The sequence below is a fragment of the Phallusia mammillata genome, chromosome 4 (assembly GCF_965637545.1).
Source record: "Phallusia mammillata chromosome 4, kaPhaMamm4.hap1.1, whole genome shotgun sequence".
In the NCBI taxonomy this organism is placed as follows: domain Eukaryota; kingdom Metazoa; phylum Chordata; class Ascidiacea; order Phlebobranchia; family Ascidiidae; genus Phallusia; species Phallusia mammillata.
In genome coordinates this window covers 7,011,080-7,031,215 of record NC_137255.1, presented here as the reverse complement: position 1 = coordinate 7,031,215, position 20,136 = coordinate 7,011,080, and the positions used below count along the sequence as shown (strand labels likewise).

Sequence of the window (20,136 nt, the reverse complement as noted above, 5' to 3'; positions counted from 1 at the left end):
TGATTTTTTACTTTGAAGATAAAAATCTTTTAAGCAATAAAATAAGAAAATGTCAACACAAACAAGTTTCAATTATTGACGTGAATTATGTGTTGATAGTTTTGATTGTTGCGTCATAAAACAATCTTACATAAAAGTTTTGATAACTTATCCTGTGACATTTATTTGTACTTCCATCATCATGCCAAGTAAAAAACACCCGCCTGAGGAAGTTGTTGCCAAGATAACCGCCCCTTTACCGCTGTTGACAAATGCCAAACCAGCGGCAAGAATAGACCTGTTTGCCAAGAAGCTGCGATTTTGCTGTTATACTTTTGATTTTCAAGACCCTACTTCTCAAGTCAAAGAAAAGGACCTCAAGACAATTTACCTCAAAGAAGTAGTTGAATTTATGGAAGAAAGTCGTGGCGTTTTGATTGAACCAATTTATGCCATGTGTTTCACTATGATTGCCCACAATCTGTTTCAGGCAGTGCATCCCAATAACCCAAATTATGACCCTGACGAAGATGACCCGATTGTGGTTCCGGAATGGCCGCATTTGCAATTGGTTTATACGTTTTTCTTCCGTGTGTTGGAATCTCCAGACTTTCAACCAAGCGAGGCAAAGAAATATATAGACCATCATTTTGTTACAGACCTTATAAATCGCTTCGCTAGTGAAGATATAAATGAGCGAGAGTGCCTAAAGACGGCAGTGCACCGGATTTACGGAAAATTCCTAGGCCTACGGGCGTTTATACGCAACGTAGTGAATAACAAATTTCTAGAAATGATGTACGAAGATCTATACTTTCCTGGTGTTACTGAAATACTAGAAGTTTTGGGGAGCATCATAAATGGCTATGCTTGCCCACTAAAACGTGAACACAAACAGTTTCTCTTTCAAATCTTGCTGCCTCTGCATTCTACACCAAACCTCCAGCACTACCAAGCACAACTAGTTTATTGTGTGGTCCAGTACTTGGAAAAGGATCCAACTTTAACTGAAGAATATGTAACAAAGTTTCTAAAAAGATGGCCTCGGACAGTTGCAGCGAAAGAGGTGATGTTTCTCGGCGAGCTGGAAGAAATTATCGACGTCCTACAGCCTTCCGAGTTTATTAAAGTCCAACGAGTTGTGTTTCTTCAACTTGCTAAATGCATAAAAAGTGAACATTTTCAGGTAAGGTATAGGCTATCATTGTATATTGGCATGAAACTGTTAAATTTCTCAAACTTCGTCTAAAATGTTGTCCGTTTTACCATATATATATTTTTGACAAAAATTAGCCTACTTACGATACAGTTGTCTGGGTTAAATACATCCTTCCTACTTTCCCAAGAAAGCAGATGAAAAACTTATGCTATTTTTTGTCGCAGTTTTGCTCAAAAATGGATGATTTTTGGCACAATAACTTTAAGTTACAAAACGTTATACTTATTTAGATACACTTATCTTTACATACTTGTGTATATATCGTAGGCTATGGGACATTCCCTGGTGCTTATTGGCTGTTGAGAACATAACAGCATTGGCCTATTTGCATAGGTGGCAGAGCGGGCGTTATACTTCTGGGACAACGAGTACATCGTTAGTCTAATGGAAGTCAGCTCCACACAAATATTTCCAATCGTGCTGCCCGGCCTCTTACAAGTCTCCAACTTCCACTGGAACAGCACAATCATCACCATGGCAACCAACGTGATCAAGAACTTCATGACTGTCGATCAAAAGGTTTTCGCCACTATTTTAAGCAATATCAAGCAGAAGAAAAAACAGGAAAAGAAACACCGCGCCGAACTAACTGCAAAATGGGTAAAACTTAACGCCATTGCAAGCCAAAGCGAAGTGACTTTAACGTTAAAGACTTCTAGTGCCAATGCGGAAAATAAAAGGTGACCCTTATAAATTCCAAACGTTTTTAAGTATATACTAATCAGGAGTAATTTGAATCGATGACGCGTTTTTGCTTAAGCAGTTGACGTTGTGCGTTTTATGACGTCACACGAAGACGAAAATCAATATACACCTTTTTGCTGCATTTTTTGCAGTATTTTGACAGAATGACGTTCCTGCTAAATAGGTGACGTCGTAAGGCTTGTGACGTTACACGATGACGCAAGTAAGCACGTCACGCCTAAAAGGTGCAAAACTGTTTAAAGTAAGCAAGCAAATTGCTGATGTATTACTATTGCGGCTTTTAACTTTACTTGCAATTGTGTTTTATGTAAGATTTCATACATGGCGCTGCTTGTAATTTGTTTTAATGACGACAAATCGATGGACACGCATTTGAGGTGCTTGTGCGCATGCGCAACAAGAGCCTATGGCGCAAAATTTAAGTTAAAAAATAACAGAAAAAAACGTCTATAAACTATTTGCGCTAATCACACAAACGCGTGACAACCAACAGCAAGCAAAAAACAAACACAATCTACACAAGGTGGATATCATGTCATTTTACCGCAGGAGGGCGAAAGAGATTAAACTAGATGACAAATAATATTTCATAACATACAACCAGTATAAAAACTTGATTTCAGAGCAATTTAAATTGAAAATTTTAGCAAATTTAAACACTCAAGTTACACTTATATGGAACTTATTAATCCAAATTAACTCTACAACCAATCGTTTAAAAAATACAGGTTTTGTCCGAAGTATGTAAATGTCATAGATAAGATCAATTGTATTCTGTCATTCGCAAATAATATTTCCTCACATCGCAAACTTCGTTTTACGATAAGTTGCTAAGCTTTCAAAACGTCTGTAAAGGCCTGGTACGTTTTCATCTGACATCACACGACGCCATGACGTCACGATGGGCATGCTGCTGACGTAGAAGCGACTGCGGAGGGAGGGTGTTTGGCCTGCAATGTTGAAGAAATGTAAATTGTGCCCGTTATTAACGTCCGCGATTTTTACGATAGCGGTTAAGGACAAAAAATGACTCAACCTTGAACTGACAGCCATTTTACTAATCAGCGTTTTGATATCTCATTTTTTAATCCTATTTTTTGACATTATCAGTCATTGGGTGGAAAAACTCACTGCTAAACACTATGTTTTAAGTGAACCTTTGTTCAAATACAGCTTTACCCATAGTGATAGCAAAATAATATATGGAAACATTGGCAGTTGGCATCAGCAAAGATGCAAAACAATTGAATGTTTCAAAACTCCTCACAATATTTCCAAGAATGTTGGTGAAAATCAGATTCTTTAGAAACCAGACTTTACGATTGGCGAGTAATAACAGAAGTGGATAATGGAGAGTTTTCGGAGGTCGGTTAGGTCACAACCAAATTAATAGTGGTTAACTGAATACGGGCAGTTACATAATTGTTTTATTGCATAGAGAATCCCATAACTACCTACCATTATCCAAAAAAATATTTATATTTATTCGCAAAAAAAGTTTGTCAAATTCGAGCTGCTAACATTTGTCATACAGTTCGACCTCTTTACCATTTTTCTGCGTATGCGCTGGGGAATCCCCTCGGCTTGCGTGAACACGTGACTTCGTTCCAGCTCATTGACCGTGCCGTCGTCAAATCGCACCTATGTCAAAAAAATAAAAAAAATTAGATCGTCTCGTAAGGCTTTATCGAATATAAGAGCGTATCAGTAGTATAACCTTACTTTAATAATCTGCTGCACAGAGTAGCCCCTGTATTCCGCTTCGTACAGATCACCATCCGTCCACCGAACTTGCACTGAACTTCCAACCTCGGGAAATCCCTCTTTTTCCCAGTCGTGGTCCTACGTAAAAAAAGGAACAAAATGGGTTCACTGGAGCCAGCACTTTTAATTTATATTTACGGCCTTGTCTGGGAATCAATGACTCTTTGTGATGCTCGTTCCGTAAAATAATTACAAGTATATAATTTCATAACCTAACATTTTGCAAAAGTATAGTTTCGTAGCCAAAATTGTACAAATGTATAGTTTTATTTCCAAAAACGCAACGTTAAAAGTAAAATAAGTATTTGATTTGTTAAAGACAAGCTGAAAGTGCTGTTTAAAAAAACAAATTAAACGATTCGTTTTTTTTGGTCCTAAAATAAATTGGCCCTAATTTAAAGAATTGAGAATTCAGTTTATAAGTTGAAATCAAAAACCTCCACATGCGCTCTTCCATAACTACGTCAAATTTGTGTGATGTGGTAATCACTCAAGCATGGTCGAACACAGCAAACAATTTGAGACAACCCTACAAACCAGTATATCTTGTTGGTAGAGGTTGTCGCTCCACGAGTTGTCCTTGAAATTGACCTTGAAGAAGTTTTGCGAGGTCACCTGATGAACGTGACCTCTGTGATATTTCCCGCTTGTATGTTTGGCAACAACTGATTCGCCAATCTTAACAGGCGGCCCTTGTTCACCCTGAAGTCAAAACAAATTCTGATGCTTTTTTGGATTAACATGCATGTAAATTTGAAAAAATTTAAAGCACTCTTTCTTGACCAAACGCATGAACAGTCTAGCGTCAGACAAAAAAAGAAAAAAATACGACAAAAACAATATGTGTCCCTTTCAGGAAAGGGGGCCCATAATTACAAAAGAAGCCAAAGTGTTGCAATTAAAGGTTTGTACCCAAAACACTATGCTTGCAGTAACATTGTATCCTACGATGGAACTTAAAACTGGTATCTAGTCCTTTAAATCAATTATAAGACGTGGTTGAAGTTATGTTGCAGGGGTAAAACCATTCACAATTTCTTAACACAAACCACGAAAAAAAGTATTTTAGTTAAGTTTGCATTACAGTTTGCTACAGCAACGGACCTACCTCTAGACCGGTGATTTTCATCATGGCATGTTCCCTACAGTGAATATAAACGGGAAAAGGCCAATTGCCGGGTTCTATAGGAATACCAGCAGCGTGTGCACATGTTGTGTGAAAGGACACAGCACATTTTACAGCACAACATTGTAGACAAACTCCGCTGGTTTGTTTAAACTTGTTGTCTTTGCAGTAGGAACATTTCTGCGCAACAAACGGTAGAAAAGAGTGAGAAATATAGAATCGACTTTCAACGTACAATGTGCTATAAATTTATTGACGAAAACGCTTACCCAAGAATCACTAAATCTTGCAAAACAACGAGCTAATATGTTTTATTTATTATTTGTTTTTCTGTTTCCTTATTTCACACACATTACGATAAAAATTTGGACAAAAAACTGAATGTAAGTAGACAATGTTACAGTTAACATTTTTTTTCTGTTTGAACTTCACGAAAACGATCTGTAACAATAGCATTTTGCGCTGTTTTAGAAAAAATACATTCAAATACAGACTATGTGCAAAATAAAGGCTACTTGCTTCATTAAAACAAACAAACAAAATTGAACAGCAAAAAAATCATTTAAAATGCAACACTATCGGCATAAATGCAAATCGTTGTATAACCGCCGTCACGTAATTATTGCCCTAAATGAAAAATGTCCAGCACACACAAAAATAAGTAAAATTTTCGAAAATCGAATATTATGTGTTAAATGTCCAAATAATCACAAATGTTAGGATAAATTGAAACCAAAAACAAAGCATATTGACTCACCAGTTTCAAACGGGACAACGTAACCTTCGAAACGTTAATATTGCTTCGTTGTGGTGTGTTATCGAAGAAAACTTCGGGAATAGCGATGGCACATACGATGTGGGCCCAGCCCTGACCACCACTAATACGTTTCAATGCGCCGCCTTTGAAGCAGCAAAGTGTACATTGCTACACAAAAAGAAGATAACTGTGATACTTGTTATTTTGGGTTTTAATACTCCAGGCCTATTAAAGGCGTAATACTGAATTAGTTGGTCACCAAACATTCTCATATGGCAAGGCATAGAAAAATCTAGCCTGCGGTGGGATTTAAACCCATGACAGGAGATTTTCCTAGGCTAATGCTTTCCCAACTGAGCTACAAAGGCTCATGGTCAGCCCTTTGAAAGTTGAATCACAAGCACCGTTTTCTGCATTGTATGCTACACATGCCAGTTTAAAGGATCGCTAGGTAGACCATTGATCAGCTGATATGCAGATATATTCGGAACTGGGATCAGCTCTGAACCGTTCATGTCAACCAGCGATCACGGCATTCTTGTGCAAGGCTTCTGCCGTGGGTTCGAATCCCACCTTATGTTAGCTTTTTCCGGCCAATGTCTTGTCATGCGGGATTGCTAGGTCAAAAGGAAAAAATATCATATAAAATGGCCATAACCTCGTAGAGATAGGAGCTACTTTGACCCACAGCCGAAAAACAATGGCGTAAGGTTTAAGATCCCCAATGTAATCGGTTTGGAAACCACGATAAAAAACACAAACTTACCGTGTTCCATTCTCTCTTCATGCAACGGTCGCAAGTCCACGGTGTTTTCTTGGAAACCCGTTCCACCCCGTAACATGACGCGTGAACTTGCAGTAGACACACACAACACTGTATCAGCCGCGATTTGCCATCGTGACCTGTAGAGGCAAATACACACAAGGTTCCGGTTAAACGCAAGTCCAATCCGCCAAGCTCATGTATGCGATTAACTGGAATTTTACATCCACTGAAAGCATTTCACATAATAACGATAAATCATAGTACGTCAGGCCCATTAAATGCCGGTCTCCCAAATATTCACATATGTAAGGAACAGACTGGAAAAATCTAGCCTGCGGTGGGATTCGAACCCATGACATGAGTTTTTCCAGTATGTGAGTATGTTAACTTTTAGCTACATAACACTGGGCTAAGATTCAGAGCGCAAACAGATTTGCAATTGTAGCTTGCCGAAAAATTAACAGACGAATAAATTTTTTGACGTCATGGCCATTACGCAATATCAATATTTTTCAGTTCGGAACAGCAAAAATAACGATTTCAGCAATATTGTACATGACAACTTTTAAAAAAGTGTTTATGACGTGCAGAAATATTATGACGTCACAGATTTGGTTTATGACGTAACAGTCGCTTACCTAGCAGCTGACAAACGGCCAGAGGGGAGGGATGGTTGACACTTGAAGCAAAGCTGACTTCAGGAATTAGGGGGCACGTTTTGTCCCCCTGAACTGCCCCAGGTTTCCCAGGTGGGGCTGTGGGTACTGAAGAGGGTAAACCCCTTGTGGTGGAGATTTCTTCAAGAGGGGCCTATTTATAAAAAATATCATTTTTTATTGAGAAAATGAGAAAAATTAAGCTTAGATGAAGGTGATATTTTTACACCAACAATGTCACTGTAATTTAAACCTAAGTAAAGAGTTTGAACTACAGCAAACCTCGAGAAAACTGGATTCAGTTACTCCAGATCTACACCTAATTCAGACAAAACTCAAGGTACAAATGATTTGTAATGTGGTAAGGCTTGAAGTAATCGACATCTGTTAATTCAGATCTTTGCCTGATCTGGACAATTTTTTTGCCACCAAACAGGTCAGGATTAACCAAGGTTTACTGTAGTAAAAATATAGGCTATATTTTATTACTTTGTAATAGGGTTTGAAAAGAGAGCAAATGGAACAGTAAGGTTCTAGCTTTGCAACATTGCCGTTGTATTCCCTTTCTTCTTTGAAGCTTACTCTGGTGTCAGGAGATAATGGGACTGATGACGTGGTGGGTGATTTTGAGATTGGGTTATTCTCTGCAACAAAAATTTTTTGGAATTTAAAAACACTGAATGACGAAAGTTACTATCATCTTCATGGCTAAAACAGTGGTTCTCAAACATTTTTGGAAATTCTGGAAAGCAACGGAGCTTCTCAAAAATTTAATTGTAATGAAAACCACTGTGCCACTTATTCGGTCTTTAACATGGTCCTTTTTTCAAGTCAAAAAAACACTGTATTTACCCTAACACGAGCCTAAGCTACTTGCTCTTGGAACATGCTTTTGCAAAATGGGCTTTTTTGGCATGTAAACTGAAACATAATAATGCTTACCTGCAGTGTCTTCTTTTTGTAGAAGAACCTTGGAGCAAACTTTTTTGGGTGTGCTTTTCTTGCTCACTGGATGGCGCCGTTTCATGCCTTGGTTTGCAAACTCCTTTCGTAAAAGTTTAGGGTCTGTAAAAAAGGAAAACTTTGTAACAACTACCTTTATTTATTTTAATGTCAACTAAATCGGAGGTTAACATTTTCCTGACCAATTTACCAAGTTTTGTGCGCAATCAATGGTTTTCCTAATATTATACATGAATAGATGGTATAAATTAATAGTAATGGGACAATTACCAGATACTCAGCATCAATGGTATCGAATGATTTCAGTGGTATCGATACTCGTACTCGGTATCCAAATATTTTGCCTCAGTTTTCGATACCAAAGGCCGGTAAAAAAGTTCCGCCAGGTTAAGTACATTTTTTGCTATTGTGTAGAAATCACATGTTTCTACATGCTTCTGCATGTGTGTGTGTGTGCGTATGTACCCCACCATGGCAGATAAATTAGCTAGTGATATACAACTAAATACAACACTAGATTTAAGTACCTGGTACTAGTACATCGGTATCGAAGGTATATACACATCGTACTCATACTCGTTATCGGTACTTGCTTCAAAATCAGGTATCGTCCCCATCACCAGCCGTTAATGAGAATAGTCAATACATCTACAAGCAGTACTTACTTTTTTTCAAAATATAAGTTTCCTGGCTGACAGCTTCAAGAGGTAAGTTGGAAAGTGGTTCACATTTTACAGTACACTTTAATTTATTTCCGCTTTGAGCTTGGAACTTGGCATCACTCATGCTGGCAGCAGCAATAGCATCTTCACCTGATGGTGTCTTTTTATGTGACTTCACTTTAGAACTGTTTTTGGTATGGCTGGTGTCAAACTCCAACGCTCTTGCAGATGACATTCGCCTAGCTCCGCTTTTCACTAAGTCAAAAACTGATTGGTGTTCTTGGATGAGAGAATAATCCATGTCATGACTCGTGGAGGCTGAAGTATCAGATGCAGAGTCATCTTTAGAGTCTGAGTTGTCGCTGTTTTGAGGCATGATCAGGCTTTCGTCGAGACATAAATTTCCATTTGAGTTATCCAGTTGAGTGGTTGAGCTTGAAGTGGACCCATGAGAAGATTTCTTTTCACAAGATTTAGGACTTTTCACTTTGACTTTTTGTGGGGATTTGGTGGGTGTAGCTGTCGAGCAGTTGCTATAAATAAATTCACAAAAGCATTAAGTTTATTTTAAGAGACACTGTAAAATGCATTTTGGCTGACCTTTTAGGTTTATTCGGTGATTTCCTTGGCAAATTGGCCCTCTTTTTGGCAAAGTCAATCACTCCATATACTTTTCTATGAAAACAATGAACAAATTTAAAAGAAACAGCCAAAAAATGATAAGCTGCAGACAGCGTGCAATGTTTCGACCTGTAAGGTCTATGCATTGCAGTTGGATGGCTACACTAGCCAAACATGCCGTTGGATGGCTACACTAGCCAATACGGCTATCTCTCATCACCAGCTGCACTGCTGAAACCTTACATGTCAAAACAGTGTGCATTGTCTGCAGCCTAATAAACAAATTGAAATATAAATCCTTCTGAGACAGATTTTAACCACTTTGATGTAATTTCAGCCCCAGAAAGACAATTCTAATTCACAGTTTGGTTTATCTTGTGAAACTAAATTTTGATTTTGTTTTTAACCTGTATTCCTCAACAATACTTCTCCAACTGGAGTATGGCTGTGCCATGTCAGGAACTGCTGGAATTTCATTGTAATTCACTCGTGTAACTTCGTGTTTCTTTGACTTCCAATTGTCATATTCTTCAGGCTAAAAATACAAATTTATTACACAGGAATAAAATCCAAAAATTTTTAGGCGTGAAATTCTAAAATAAAGTCTGCATTGACCTAATTACCATAAAGTGGATGTATTCTTAGAATAACATCAATTGAACTTGCCAATATGTTAAGCATGATTGTTTGTTTGTTTGTTTCATTTAATCCAACCATAAAGCCAAGTTGTTACTGATTTTAGAAAAGCTATTCATATGTGCAGACAAAAATACAACCAAAATAGTAAGAATGCATGTCCATGGGTCACAAAAAAAACACAAAACAAAACAAAAAAACAGCAATGCCCAATGTAGGGATGTGCCAAAACTGCAAATGTTCTGTTTGGTCGAGCACCGAGCATCTCACTTTAATGCTTGGTGCTCGGCCGAGCACGCTCGGTGCATTATGACATCACAAAAAATCCCCTTTCTACGTTTTAGCTCTGCAAGGCCTGTTACGTCACCGGCGGTGTTTTATTAAGCTGTACATACCAACAAAATACGCGTTTTTCCACCATCTAGTGCATTTGAAAAATCTTCATTCGTTTTTGTTCATTGACACCGTTTAGAACACTAGTTACATATGTTAGCAGGGCATGAATATGCAAATTGAACGCTCGGGTCAGTTTGTGCAACTGCTCAGCCGAGCACCGAGCATTAAAAACAGCGATGCTCGGTACCGAGTACTCGGGTTCTGGCTCGGCTCGGCCCATCCCTAGCCCAATGTCAAGTTTACCATAGCAAGACACTGAATGTAATACAAAAACTTAGTTGACCTGGAAAATGTGAACAAAGACATCCATATCAATAGTGACAGTGTCATTGCGACAAACACACTTCTCAGCAATCCTTCCATAGTTAATCCACCTCTTGGAGGCAAAGTTAGTGGATTCTGCACAGTTGTACCCATGGTTGAAACCAGAATGGTAACCATATGGAAAAGTGATCATAAATTCACCAGCCTCCTGAGTGACCTGGTAAAAATATTGGTAATAAAGAGCGTAACATAAATGTTCATTTAGTGTATTTTTATTCTAGAAGAGCAAAGTAATGAATGGCCGCAAATTGCTTTGTTGTCATTCCACATTTTATTTTTTAGGGCTGTGGTGCTACGATATATGCTTTTATCGTAACATGATATTTATTTTAAATTTTAACATATTTAGAGCATTTGGTTTGCACCATAAGACTTTGATCACTTATAAAGCCACATATGCAGGGTTGCCATACCGTCCTTATTTCTAAGATTTGTCCTTATTTTGAAGGGCTATGTCTTAGAAAACTTCATTGTCCTTATTTCTAAGAAATGTCCTTATTTTTGACTGTAGTCCTTATTTTGTCTTATTTTCAACAATTACTATAGTCAAATCCCTGCAAGTAGAAGTGAACCTAGACCTACAAGTAGAAGTAAACCTAGACCCGGCCTGTTGTGAGATGCACTTAGTATTTTCTACGAACAACCAGTTGCTGGAACAGATTGTTTCTTCTCAAAATGTTGCAAATATTATGTCACAACTCGTATAAATGCAAAGATTTGTTTAAAAATGTTTGTTTCGTTTCGCACAAAAATTTAATTTTTCGGTTGTCCTTATTTTTGGTACATATGTCAAAAAGCCATGGGGAGGGTTTGTTTTTACTCCCACTATACACACAGTGCCTGACAAGCAAACAAAGTTCTGAACTAGTCTGATATGATACTTTTTCATTCTCGTATCAAACATGTCCCCAGTATTTTATCTCACCCATGCTTAACCTAAGATAGGTGAAAATGGCATGTTGAAACCCAACATGTCCATGGAGTTAAAACATAATAAAGCAGAAAAAGTCTAAGATGTATGTATGACTTCATGGACTTGTTTTCAAATACAATCACAAGAGTGTTTGGTGGTCAATAAAAAAGGGCTCAATAAGTTCAATTTAAGTCTGTATTGAAAGTGAGTCTTTAATAAAGGATCATGACACCATTTTTAACATGGCATAAGCCATACCTTATTCACAGGGATGCCATACTGCCTTAGTATGTTGGGGGATATCATGGTCATCTTGTGACGAAGAAAGGCACCGCAGTTTGATTTACTGTTTGGGAAAAACCCGGCAGCCAAACGCTCCAGCCTTTTTCCATGTTCTGGGGGAACAGCATACCTGAGGAAAAATGGCATCAATGAACTTAAATGCAGAAGTTTTTCTCTGAATTCTTTGCCAGTAAAAATTCACAGATAAAAATACTTTGTGTAGAAGGTAGGTAAACTATCTGATATTGGAGAAAATATCACATTAAAGGTGGTCTGGGCCACAATACTTGATATGGTTCATCACAGAGATGGGACAGGCTTTTGCAGTAAAAATCAAGTCTTTAGTTACAAAGCGACTCTTTGATCCTAGAATTTTCAAAACATTATGTACATATATGCACAAAATTAGTTTTTGTACCTGAAATGTCTATTCTAGTGCTGAGATTTATTCCAAAGCCTGAGACATGTACAGTTTCCCATTGAGAATTAAATTTACGCTTAGTGGGGAACCTTTGATCAACACTATAAAAACATGTCCATTCTTGTGCTCTTACTTATGCCAACCTTGAGTTGCGACTCTCTGATCTAAGCTTAAAAAACAGTTCTTACCAGGATTTTGGGGCTCCAAAATGCACATAGTTGATGCTGTACAAGTCCATATCTTCTGTATGCCAAGCAAAAGTGGTTTTCCACATGCCAAAGTACAGATAGGCTGTGTTGACCCCCTCAATCTTAACACCACTGTCCATTTCGATCACATCAAGCAAAGTGTTAAGACGTGCAACATTCCAAACGTCCACATCCTGAAAATACATACTTGTTAGTGTTTAGGCTATTTGGTTGCTTTTTAATTGACCTGAATGCTTTCTTACAACTGTATTGGTTATCTACTGCTATAAAATATGTTTGGGCCAAAAGTATGTTAAATAGGTGATTTTTTTTTGATTTTTTGTGTGTTTATGGCATATATATTAGTTGCAACAAGACTTTTAGTGCAAGGATTATAACTGCAAATTCTAATACAGATTATTCTTTACCTGATTAAGCTATACTAGAACTGAAACTTCTGGACAACTATATGACATATCCATTGCTTTTTCACATAGATCATAGAAAGTGATAGAACTCTATTTCTCACATGCCTTTTCACACCAAACTCATTAATTTGAAACAATTGGTTTATCTCACCTTGTCATAAAGGGAACCACTGATGTCGGCCCCATATATGGGAGGGTTAAAGGTGATATTTTTCCAGTACATTCTCTCCAACTCTTCATAGCTTTCATGAAAAGGAGGTTCGAATCGAGATGTGTTGGTCAGGCGACGAAAATCTTTCACTGTCATCGGTTTCTTCTGAATATTGTACTAAAATGGCAAAATTATTTTCTGATTACTTTTCCTGGCTTGAAACAGTTCGAACAGTTTGGTATTTAATGGTTACGGGTCTGAATCACTTTTATTTAAAATTTGCCGCAATTGCCTTTATCACAGCTACCTGGGGTTAATTTGGGGTTCCTAATTCGTAAAGTCAACCACCTTCTTTGTTAACCAATAAAAAGTTAGATGCATGTATACATTGTGTTATGTAGCAATGATCAAGGGAGTCATTGAAGCCAAAGTTGGGGCCTTGCGACAATTAAACTTAGCTAAAGCTTCTTTACAACTGGAATTTGAACCTCAGTATCATGCGTAAGAACTTACACTGCTTCGAATTTTAGTTTTCAGTTCTGTAAAATGTCACATTAGCATCAATGACCAGCTAAACAATGGTATGACCAATTTGACTAGATTTTGAACCTAAAGAAACTAGTTTGTACTTGTATGAATGACATTAACCTTAATACACTATACAATCCTATCAAAACAAAACAACTCAGTACAAAAAATTCAAGCTTATTTACACAAAACAAAACTATTATTCTTCGAGGTATTTGAATACAGATAAACACAAATGCCTACCAAGTAATGCACAAACACATGTACCATATGTTCTGTTGCCTATACTGTACCGTTACACCACAGAAATCTTTCGTTTGTGGTGCGCAGCAACATACAAAAACGTTTCACATTTTGGGGTCTAGCGGGGTAAATACTGGGGTTATTAAGTCAAACGAAGCAGATGGCACATCTACATAACTATATCTACCATCTGTGAAAGTTTCATCCAAATCCACCAAAGATTTCATGCCAAAAGTGCATGGACAAACTTCGGCGGAAAAAAGAAAAAAAAAGAAAAAAAAAAGAAAAAAGAAAAAAACAGAGTGAAATCAAGATGTGTCCCCTTCAGGGAAGGGGACCCATAATAAGAACCATTTACAGTACCTGGGTGAATAGACCTTTTTGTCCAGTGACAACTTGACTTATCGGAGCAGGAATGACAAAGTTGTCAATGTTGTCATAATTCCTCTTTGCCACCCATTCTTTTGGAGGAATCACCTGTCATAAAACACAAATTCAACTTTAACTCAAAGGCAGAACCAAATATGCCATCAAAACATGCCACTGAAATTGCTGCATGACAAATCTTGACAGTACAAAAAGATCTGAACATTTTTTTAACTGATCAGTAACAGCAACAAAAAACAGCCAATGGTATTGCAACAATAATGGGTTGCATTTTTGGTGTTGCATTTTGTCTTCACTGTACAGGGGTACTTTTCACATGACAGCAGACTTTCTTGCAGGTATAAATCAATAGCTATTAATAAAAGGTTTCTTCGCACAATATAATGTCATACATATGAGTTAAGTTCGAGTTGAGACTAATATTTGAAACCAAAATGTGCCATGTAATAAAACAGCTGTCACATCCAAGTTTCTGAAACATGCGTTCTGTGCAAACAGCAAATACATACATAGGGACTGAATTATCTGTTGCATTATTTGTGTAAACTCTGTTACACTTTTTACGTAAACTTGTAGTAAGAAAAATATAAATTGGCATAAGTACAACAATGTTCTTGTGAAATAGTATTTTTGTACGGGGAATGTCAACTTGTATTTGAATGTTTGGAGACAATAAACATACATTGACATGGTAAATGCCAAAAGAGTGTTCTGCACACATTATAAAAATGCTGATCAAATATTAGCTGCCACACTCGAGTCACGTTCACATTGTAGCAAAGCATTTTTCATGTTCCAATGGCACAATAAACTACATATTGATATTTCTTACACAGTCCTTTTTTACGGCCTCCTCTAAAACACTCAATCAAATATAAAGCCCGACAAAACTTTTGAAATTGATGATAGTTATGGCTTATAGCAGTAGTTCTCAAACTTATGCTGATTGCTAGTGATGGGACAGGTACCAGTACTCGGTATTGATGGTATCGAACGATTTTAGTGGTATCGATACTCGTACTCTGGTATCGAAATATTTTGTCTCAGTTTTCGATACCAACGTGCAAGTACCGAAGGCTGGCTTACACCTTAAGAATACGAGCAACTTTATGCCAATATTTGCTTCGGACAGCACAAAATCGGGAAAAAGTTTCGCCAGGTTACGTATATTTTTTTCGCTATCAGGTGGAGATTACATTTTTCTGCATGTGTGTGTGCGCGCGCCTGAACCCCGGACATGGCAGATAAATTAGCCAGTGATACACAACTAAGTACAACACTTTTTTTAGGTACTCGGTAATCGTACTCGGTATCGAAGGTATATTCATGTGGTACTCGTACTCGGTATCGGTACTCGCTTAAAAAAAAATCACTGCCTTATAGGTATAGGGTGAGGGTTTGTGATATACTATAACATTATATTTCAATCTCAGATATATACCCCTTTTGATTTCAAATATTTATGCAAGCAGAAACACACGAGAATAATTCCCATCCAAAGATACTTGCAAAGGTATATAACCAAACAAATAAAAAGTACACACTTCAATCATACAAATTTTTTTGTGGCATATAAAAAAACTTTGTAGGCAGTGATTACGTAAGAACTTGTTCTTAAAAATGAGGTCATTTTGTTGAGCACAGTTTTGGGTCCATTTTGGTGACAAATTATATACCGTATTTTACGGACCATAAGGCGCATTTTAAATCATTTTTTTCCTCATAAATTGGTCTTGCGCCTTATAAGCCGGTGCGCCTAATGTATGGATCAAGTGGTGCTTTATTGCCTACACTCCAGTACCGATACTATTATTATATATATAAACTAGAATAGTGGCTTTCTGATATACTTCCATTTTATATATTCTATACGATATTTACCAATTTACTATACACATCATTTGATCTACACATATGATTGTTTTTGTAAACAAAAACTAATGGGTCCCCACACGCGTGTTTGTGCGGATTTACGGTAAACTAATGTTGCGGTGATTTTTAAATTCTTAAAACAAATTTTTAGAAAGCATTAACCCAACAATGAAAAATTTTGTTGTATTTTTTTGCACTATTATTGTCATATAATTACAAAAACATTAAAAAAGAACGAAACAAATACTTTCAATTTAATCTCTTGCTTAACTTTGTTTCGTAAAACGAGTTTTTCATTTAACTTTGTTTCGCAAAACGAGTACCATTGACATGTAGTAACCTTTTAGGATGCACACACCAAACGACTGTTTGACCTTTTGACACCGTTTTCAATAGCACGCCGTCCTTGGTGTTCAACAACACCGTTTGACCTAATTTATACATGCCTTGGGTATTTGATTCAAAAAAAAAAAAACGCTACGTTATGACGAAAGAAAGTTCTGAACTGTGTTAGTAATACCTACTAATTGACCTTAAGTAACCCGTGGTCATGCAGCGGCCAACCTGACAACGAGCATTTAAAAAAACTTTTATCTTGTAAAAAAGTCAAGTTTATTTTTTTATATTTAGTTTGTTTAACAAAGTTTTGCTTGACATTATACGAAACCGAAGCACGCTTATTAGGTTTAAATCGCGTCATATGTGTGAAACCTTTGCCGAAACTGAAAATGTGAGTGATAACTTAATAAAACGACATAGCATTGCTGTGCAAAACAGCTGATTTCTAATCACCGAAACGACGTCTCGTAAAACGTCTGTCCGACGTCAAGCTGAGCCTTCCCGCTCTGCCCTATTATTCGTAAACGTACTCTCTTGGGACTTCTGCCTACAGTGTCTTTCTTGACCAAACGAGCGTGTGTCGCTGGGTCATTCGGGGCAAACTTCAGGTGGACCAAGTTCAGATTAATATTAAACATATGTCCAAATTTGAATAAATTTGAAGCACTCTTTCTTTACTAAACGAGCGTTACAAACCAGCGTTAAAAATTTTACGTTTCGGGGGCCTGTGGGTGAACCGCTGGGTAACTTGGGGTCAAACTTCTGGTGGACCAAGTTTGGATTAATTTCTAACATATGTCCAAACTTCAATAAATTTAAAGCACGCTTTCTTCACTAAACGAGCGTTACAAACCAGCGTTAAAAATTTTACGTTTCGGGGGCCTGTGGGTGAACCGTTGGGTAATTTGGGGTCAAACTTCAGGTGGACCAAGTTTGGATTAATATCTAACATATGTCCAAATTTGAATAAATTTGAAGCACTCTTTCTTGACCAAACGAGCGTTACAAACCAGCGTTAGACAGAAAAAAGAAAAAAGAAAAAAGAAAAAAGAAAAAAGAAAAAAAGAAAAAAAGAAAAAAAAAATACGGACAAAAACAATATGTGTCCCCTTCAGGGAAGGGGACCCATAATAAACCACCGTCTTACACAATAAACTACGGCAAAAGCAACTAGCAACTGTGATATTCACTAGACTCATTTTTTCTTTTGCTCATTGTACTATTGTGACTTGCTTACATTTATTACGTAACAAGTAAACTTTTATAACCCATACTCCTTAAAATATGTTGCGTTCCATAGCCCGGTGCGCCTTATGTATGAACAAAAAACTAATCAAAGCAATTTATTGACAGTGCGCCTTATAATGGGGTGCGCTTTATGGTCCGTAAAATACGGTATGTCACAAATTATATATATTATATTTCTATACTCTACTAACTGTAACTGTACAAGGTAATAGTAAGATCAACATCGAAACTGTAATACAACAATAAAATGTGGTACTGTACTCCACTTTCATTTGTGTAATTGTGTTGTATATATTACGGTATGAACAGGTTACATTTCTTTTATAAACTGGTCTGGTCTGAAAAAATGTTTCTTGATGAAATTAGGGACCACACTGTTTGTCACCAAGGCTTCATCAGTCAACATGATTGACATATTCAGACACAGATTACATACTTATGCCCTAATTCACCTTTAAGTGTGCTGATCCAGCTGAAATATGCAGTTTTAATAGAATAAGAAACATAGGTACATATTGTCTAGTGATGGGACGAGTACCCGGTACTCGGTATCGATGGTACCAAAGTTCGATACATAAGGCCGGTTCACACTATAAGAATATGGGCAACTTTTTGCCAATATTTGCTTCAGGCAGCACAAAATCGGGAAAAAGTTCTGCCAGGTTACGTATATTTTTCGCTATCAGGTGGAGATTACATTTTTCTGCATGTGTGTGTGTGTGCCTGAATCCCTGCCATGGCAGATAAATTAGCTAGTGATACACAACTAAGTACAACACTATTTTTAAGTACTCGGTATCGAAGGTATATACATATGGTACTCTTACTCGGTATCGGTATTCGCTTCAAAACCTGGTATCGTCCCATCACTAATATTGTCAAGTAAGCACTTTGGAATTTTACAAATGTGCCAACATACGTTGGTTCAATGGTTTTCTCAAGTGAAATCACAAACATTGTTGCCAACCTCAATCCTGAACCTTGACTGCAAACTGTAATTTACACCACAGTACAATAGGCCTATTGCATATACAATAATGATCCATGCTGGTCTACCAGCATATCAATGTAGTAAAGTATAGCTAGATTAAAACTACGGTATGATTCAAAGCCACAAAGGTGCCTGTCCCCTGCTCTTTTCAATAGGAACTCACCTTGGCAATTCCTCCACGATGAGCACCCTGTGATTCCATGTAGTGAATGTATCTTGAGAAGTCTTTAAACTCTTCAAGAGTTGGACGAAACACCATAATCGCACATTCATGATTGGGTTCCTTTAGTGCCATAGTTGAATGCTGGTTTCTACAAGAGTTAGGTGTATCACAATTCACAGTTTCTTTTTTCAACTTACATTTTTGCTGGGATTTTAGGTTTTGCAAAACTGTTGAAAGAAATATCCAACATTAAAGACCATGAAACCTTGGTAACAACAAGAGTGTTTGTTTATGGTGCAGTAGTGGAGTAAAGTCTGCTTGGTAAAAGAAAGTCACAGTGATATATTTGCAGAAGATTTAGAACATGTATTTTTTAACAATGTAAATGTCAATTAAATTGGATGAATGACTGTTGTATCTTAAGAGGCAAGGGTAGGCTAACTAGTGTAGAATTGGCAAAACACATAATAGATTATTTTTTAGTTCTCATGGTTTCTTTTTCAATGTTGCAATGGTAGATTGGACAGCAAATTAACAAATCTAAACTTTGCTTAAAAAATGCAAATCTGTAAGTTGTTAAACCTTTTTATAATTTAATGCTGTCAAAATTAAAATACCACATGACACATGTATACTAGCAAAGTTGCTTAAAGTAAAAAAGATCCAAATTCAAAACAAAAAAAATGCAATTTTGTTCAGGTTGTAAAGTAAGCTAGGCATTGTTATAAATTATATATGTCAGCGCATTTTCTAACGTTTCTTTTCAAGCACAAACATTGCATTTGGGCATTGCAAAGTTGTGGATTAGACATAAAAGACAGTATAAAGTAATAAACGTGTAAGATTATCCTTCTGCAATTTATTAATAGCGATTATGCAACTATTCTTCCTGAAAACATCTAACTTGCCACAACAAATACGTAACATGCCAAATAATGACGTAAAATAGGTCATTTTGTATTTTTGTCAATGCTTGTAAAAAAGTAGGTGATACAAAAAGTCCAGAGCAAAGTATAATGCTGTATTAAAAGAAACATTGCTTAGAAAAATTTCAGAAGATTTAAGGCACAAAAGTGTTGACTTTTGTCACAATAATTTGCATAACTTTATCACGTTCACATTTACAATCACAATAAATGCAGAACTGCAAAAATACTTTTCCTTTTTCCGCACGGTAGCAGTAAGAAACCAATTAAAAATTTATTTTCAAGGGATAAAAAATTTGTTGTGTATTTTGTATTTTCTCTATTTTGTATTATTTGTATGTTAGCTGTAATGAAAACAAAATAAAACTGGCATTTGAGGTTTAAATGAAATTTTGAAGTTAAAACGACCAGTCGGTTTTGCCATTCAAGGGATCGTCAACGTTTGTGAAATTTTTCGCAAATTAGGGGTGATCAAAAACTAA

General features: G+C 36.8%; 2 protein-coding genes across 2 annotated transcripts; one reads left to right on the top strand and one right to left on the bottom strand.

The window, feature by feature from the left end:
* The first annotated feature begins 125 nt into the window (after positions 1–125).
* Positions 126–2,227, top strand: LOC145224374 (serine/threonine-protein phosphatase 2A 56 kDa regulatory subunit alpha isoform-like). Its single transcript, XM_080090867.1, has 2 exons — positions 126–1,165; positions 1,532–2,227. Exons 1-2 carry the CDS (start codon positions 182–184, stop codon positions 1,880–1,882), a joined length of 1,335 nt encoding a protein of 444 aa, XP_079946993.1. The 5' UTR covers positions 126–181; the 3' UTR covers positions 1,883–2,227.
* Positions 2,228–2,230: 3 nt separating this feature from the next.
* Positions 2,231–18,983, bottom strand: LOC145224372 (lysine-specific demethylase 4C-like). Its single transcript, XM_080090864.1, has 19 exons — positions 18,729–18,983; positions 14,092–14,205; positions 12,958–13,134; positions 12,379–12,572; positions 11,746–11,899; positions 10,534–10,731; positions 9,626–9,753; positions 9,198–9,272; positions 8,601–9,130; positions 7,915–8,037; positions 7,462–7,616; positions 6,955–7,126; positions 6,317–6,453; positions 5,551–5,718; positions 4,776–4,973; positions 4,205–4,369; positions 3,626–3,745; positions 3,452–3,544; positions 2,231–2,853 (listed from the first exon to the last, which is right to left on the bottom strand). Exons 1-19 carry the CDS (start codon positions 18,858–18,860, stop codon positions 2,800–2,802), a joined length of 3,087 nt encoding a protein of 1,028 aa, XP_079946990.1. The 5' UTR covers positions 18,861–18,983; the 3' UTR covers positions 2,231–2,799.
* Positions 18,984–20,136: the final 1,153 nt, after the last annotated feature.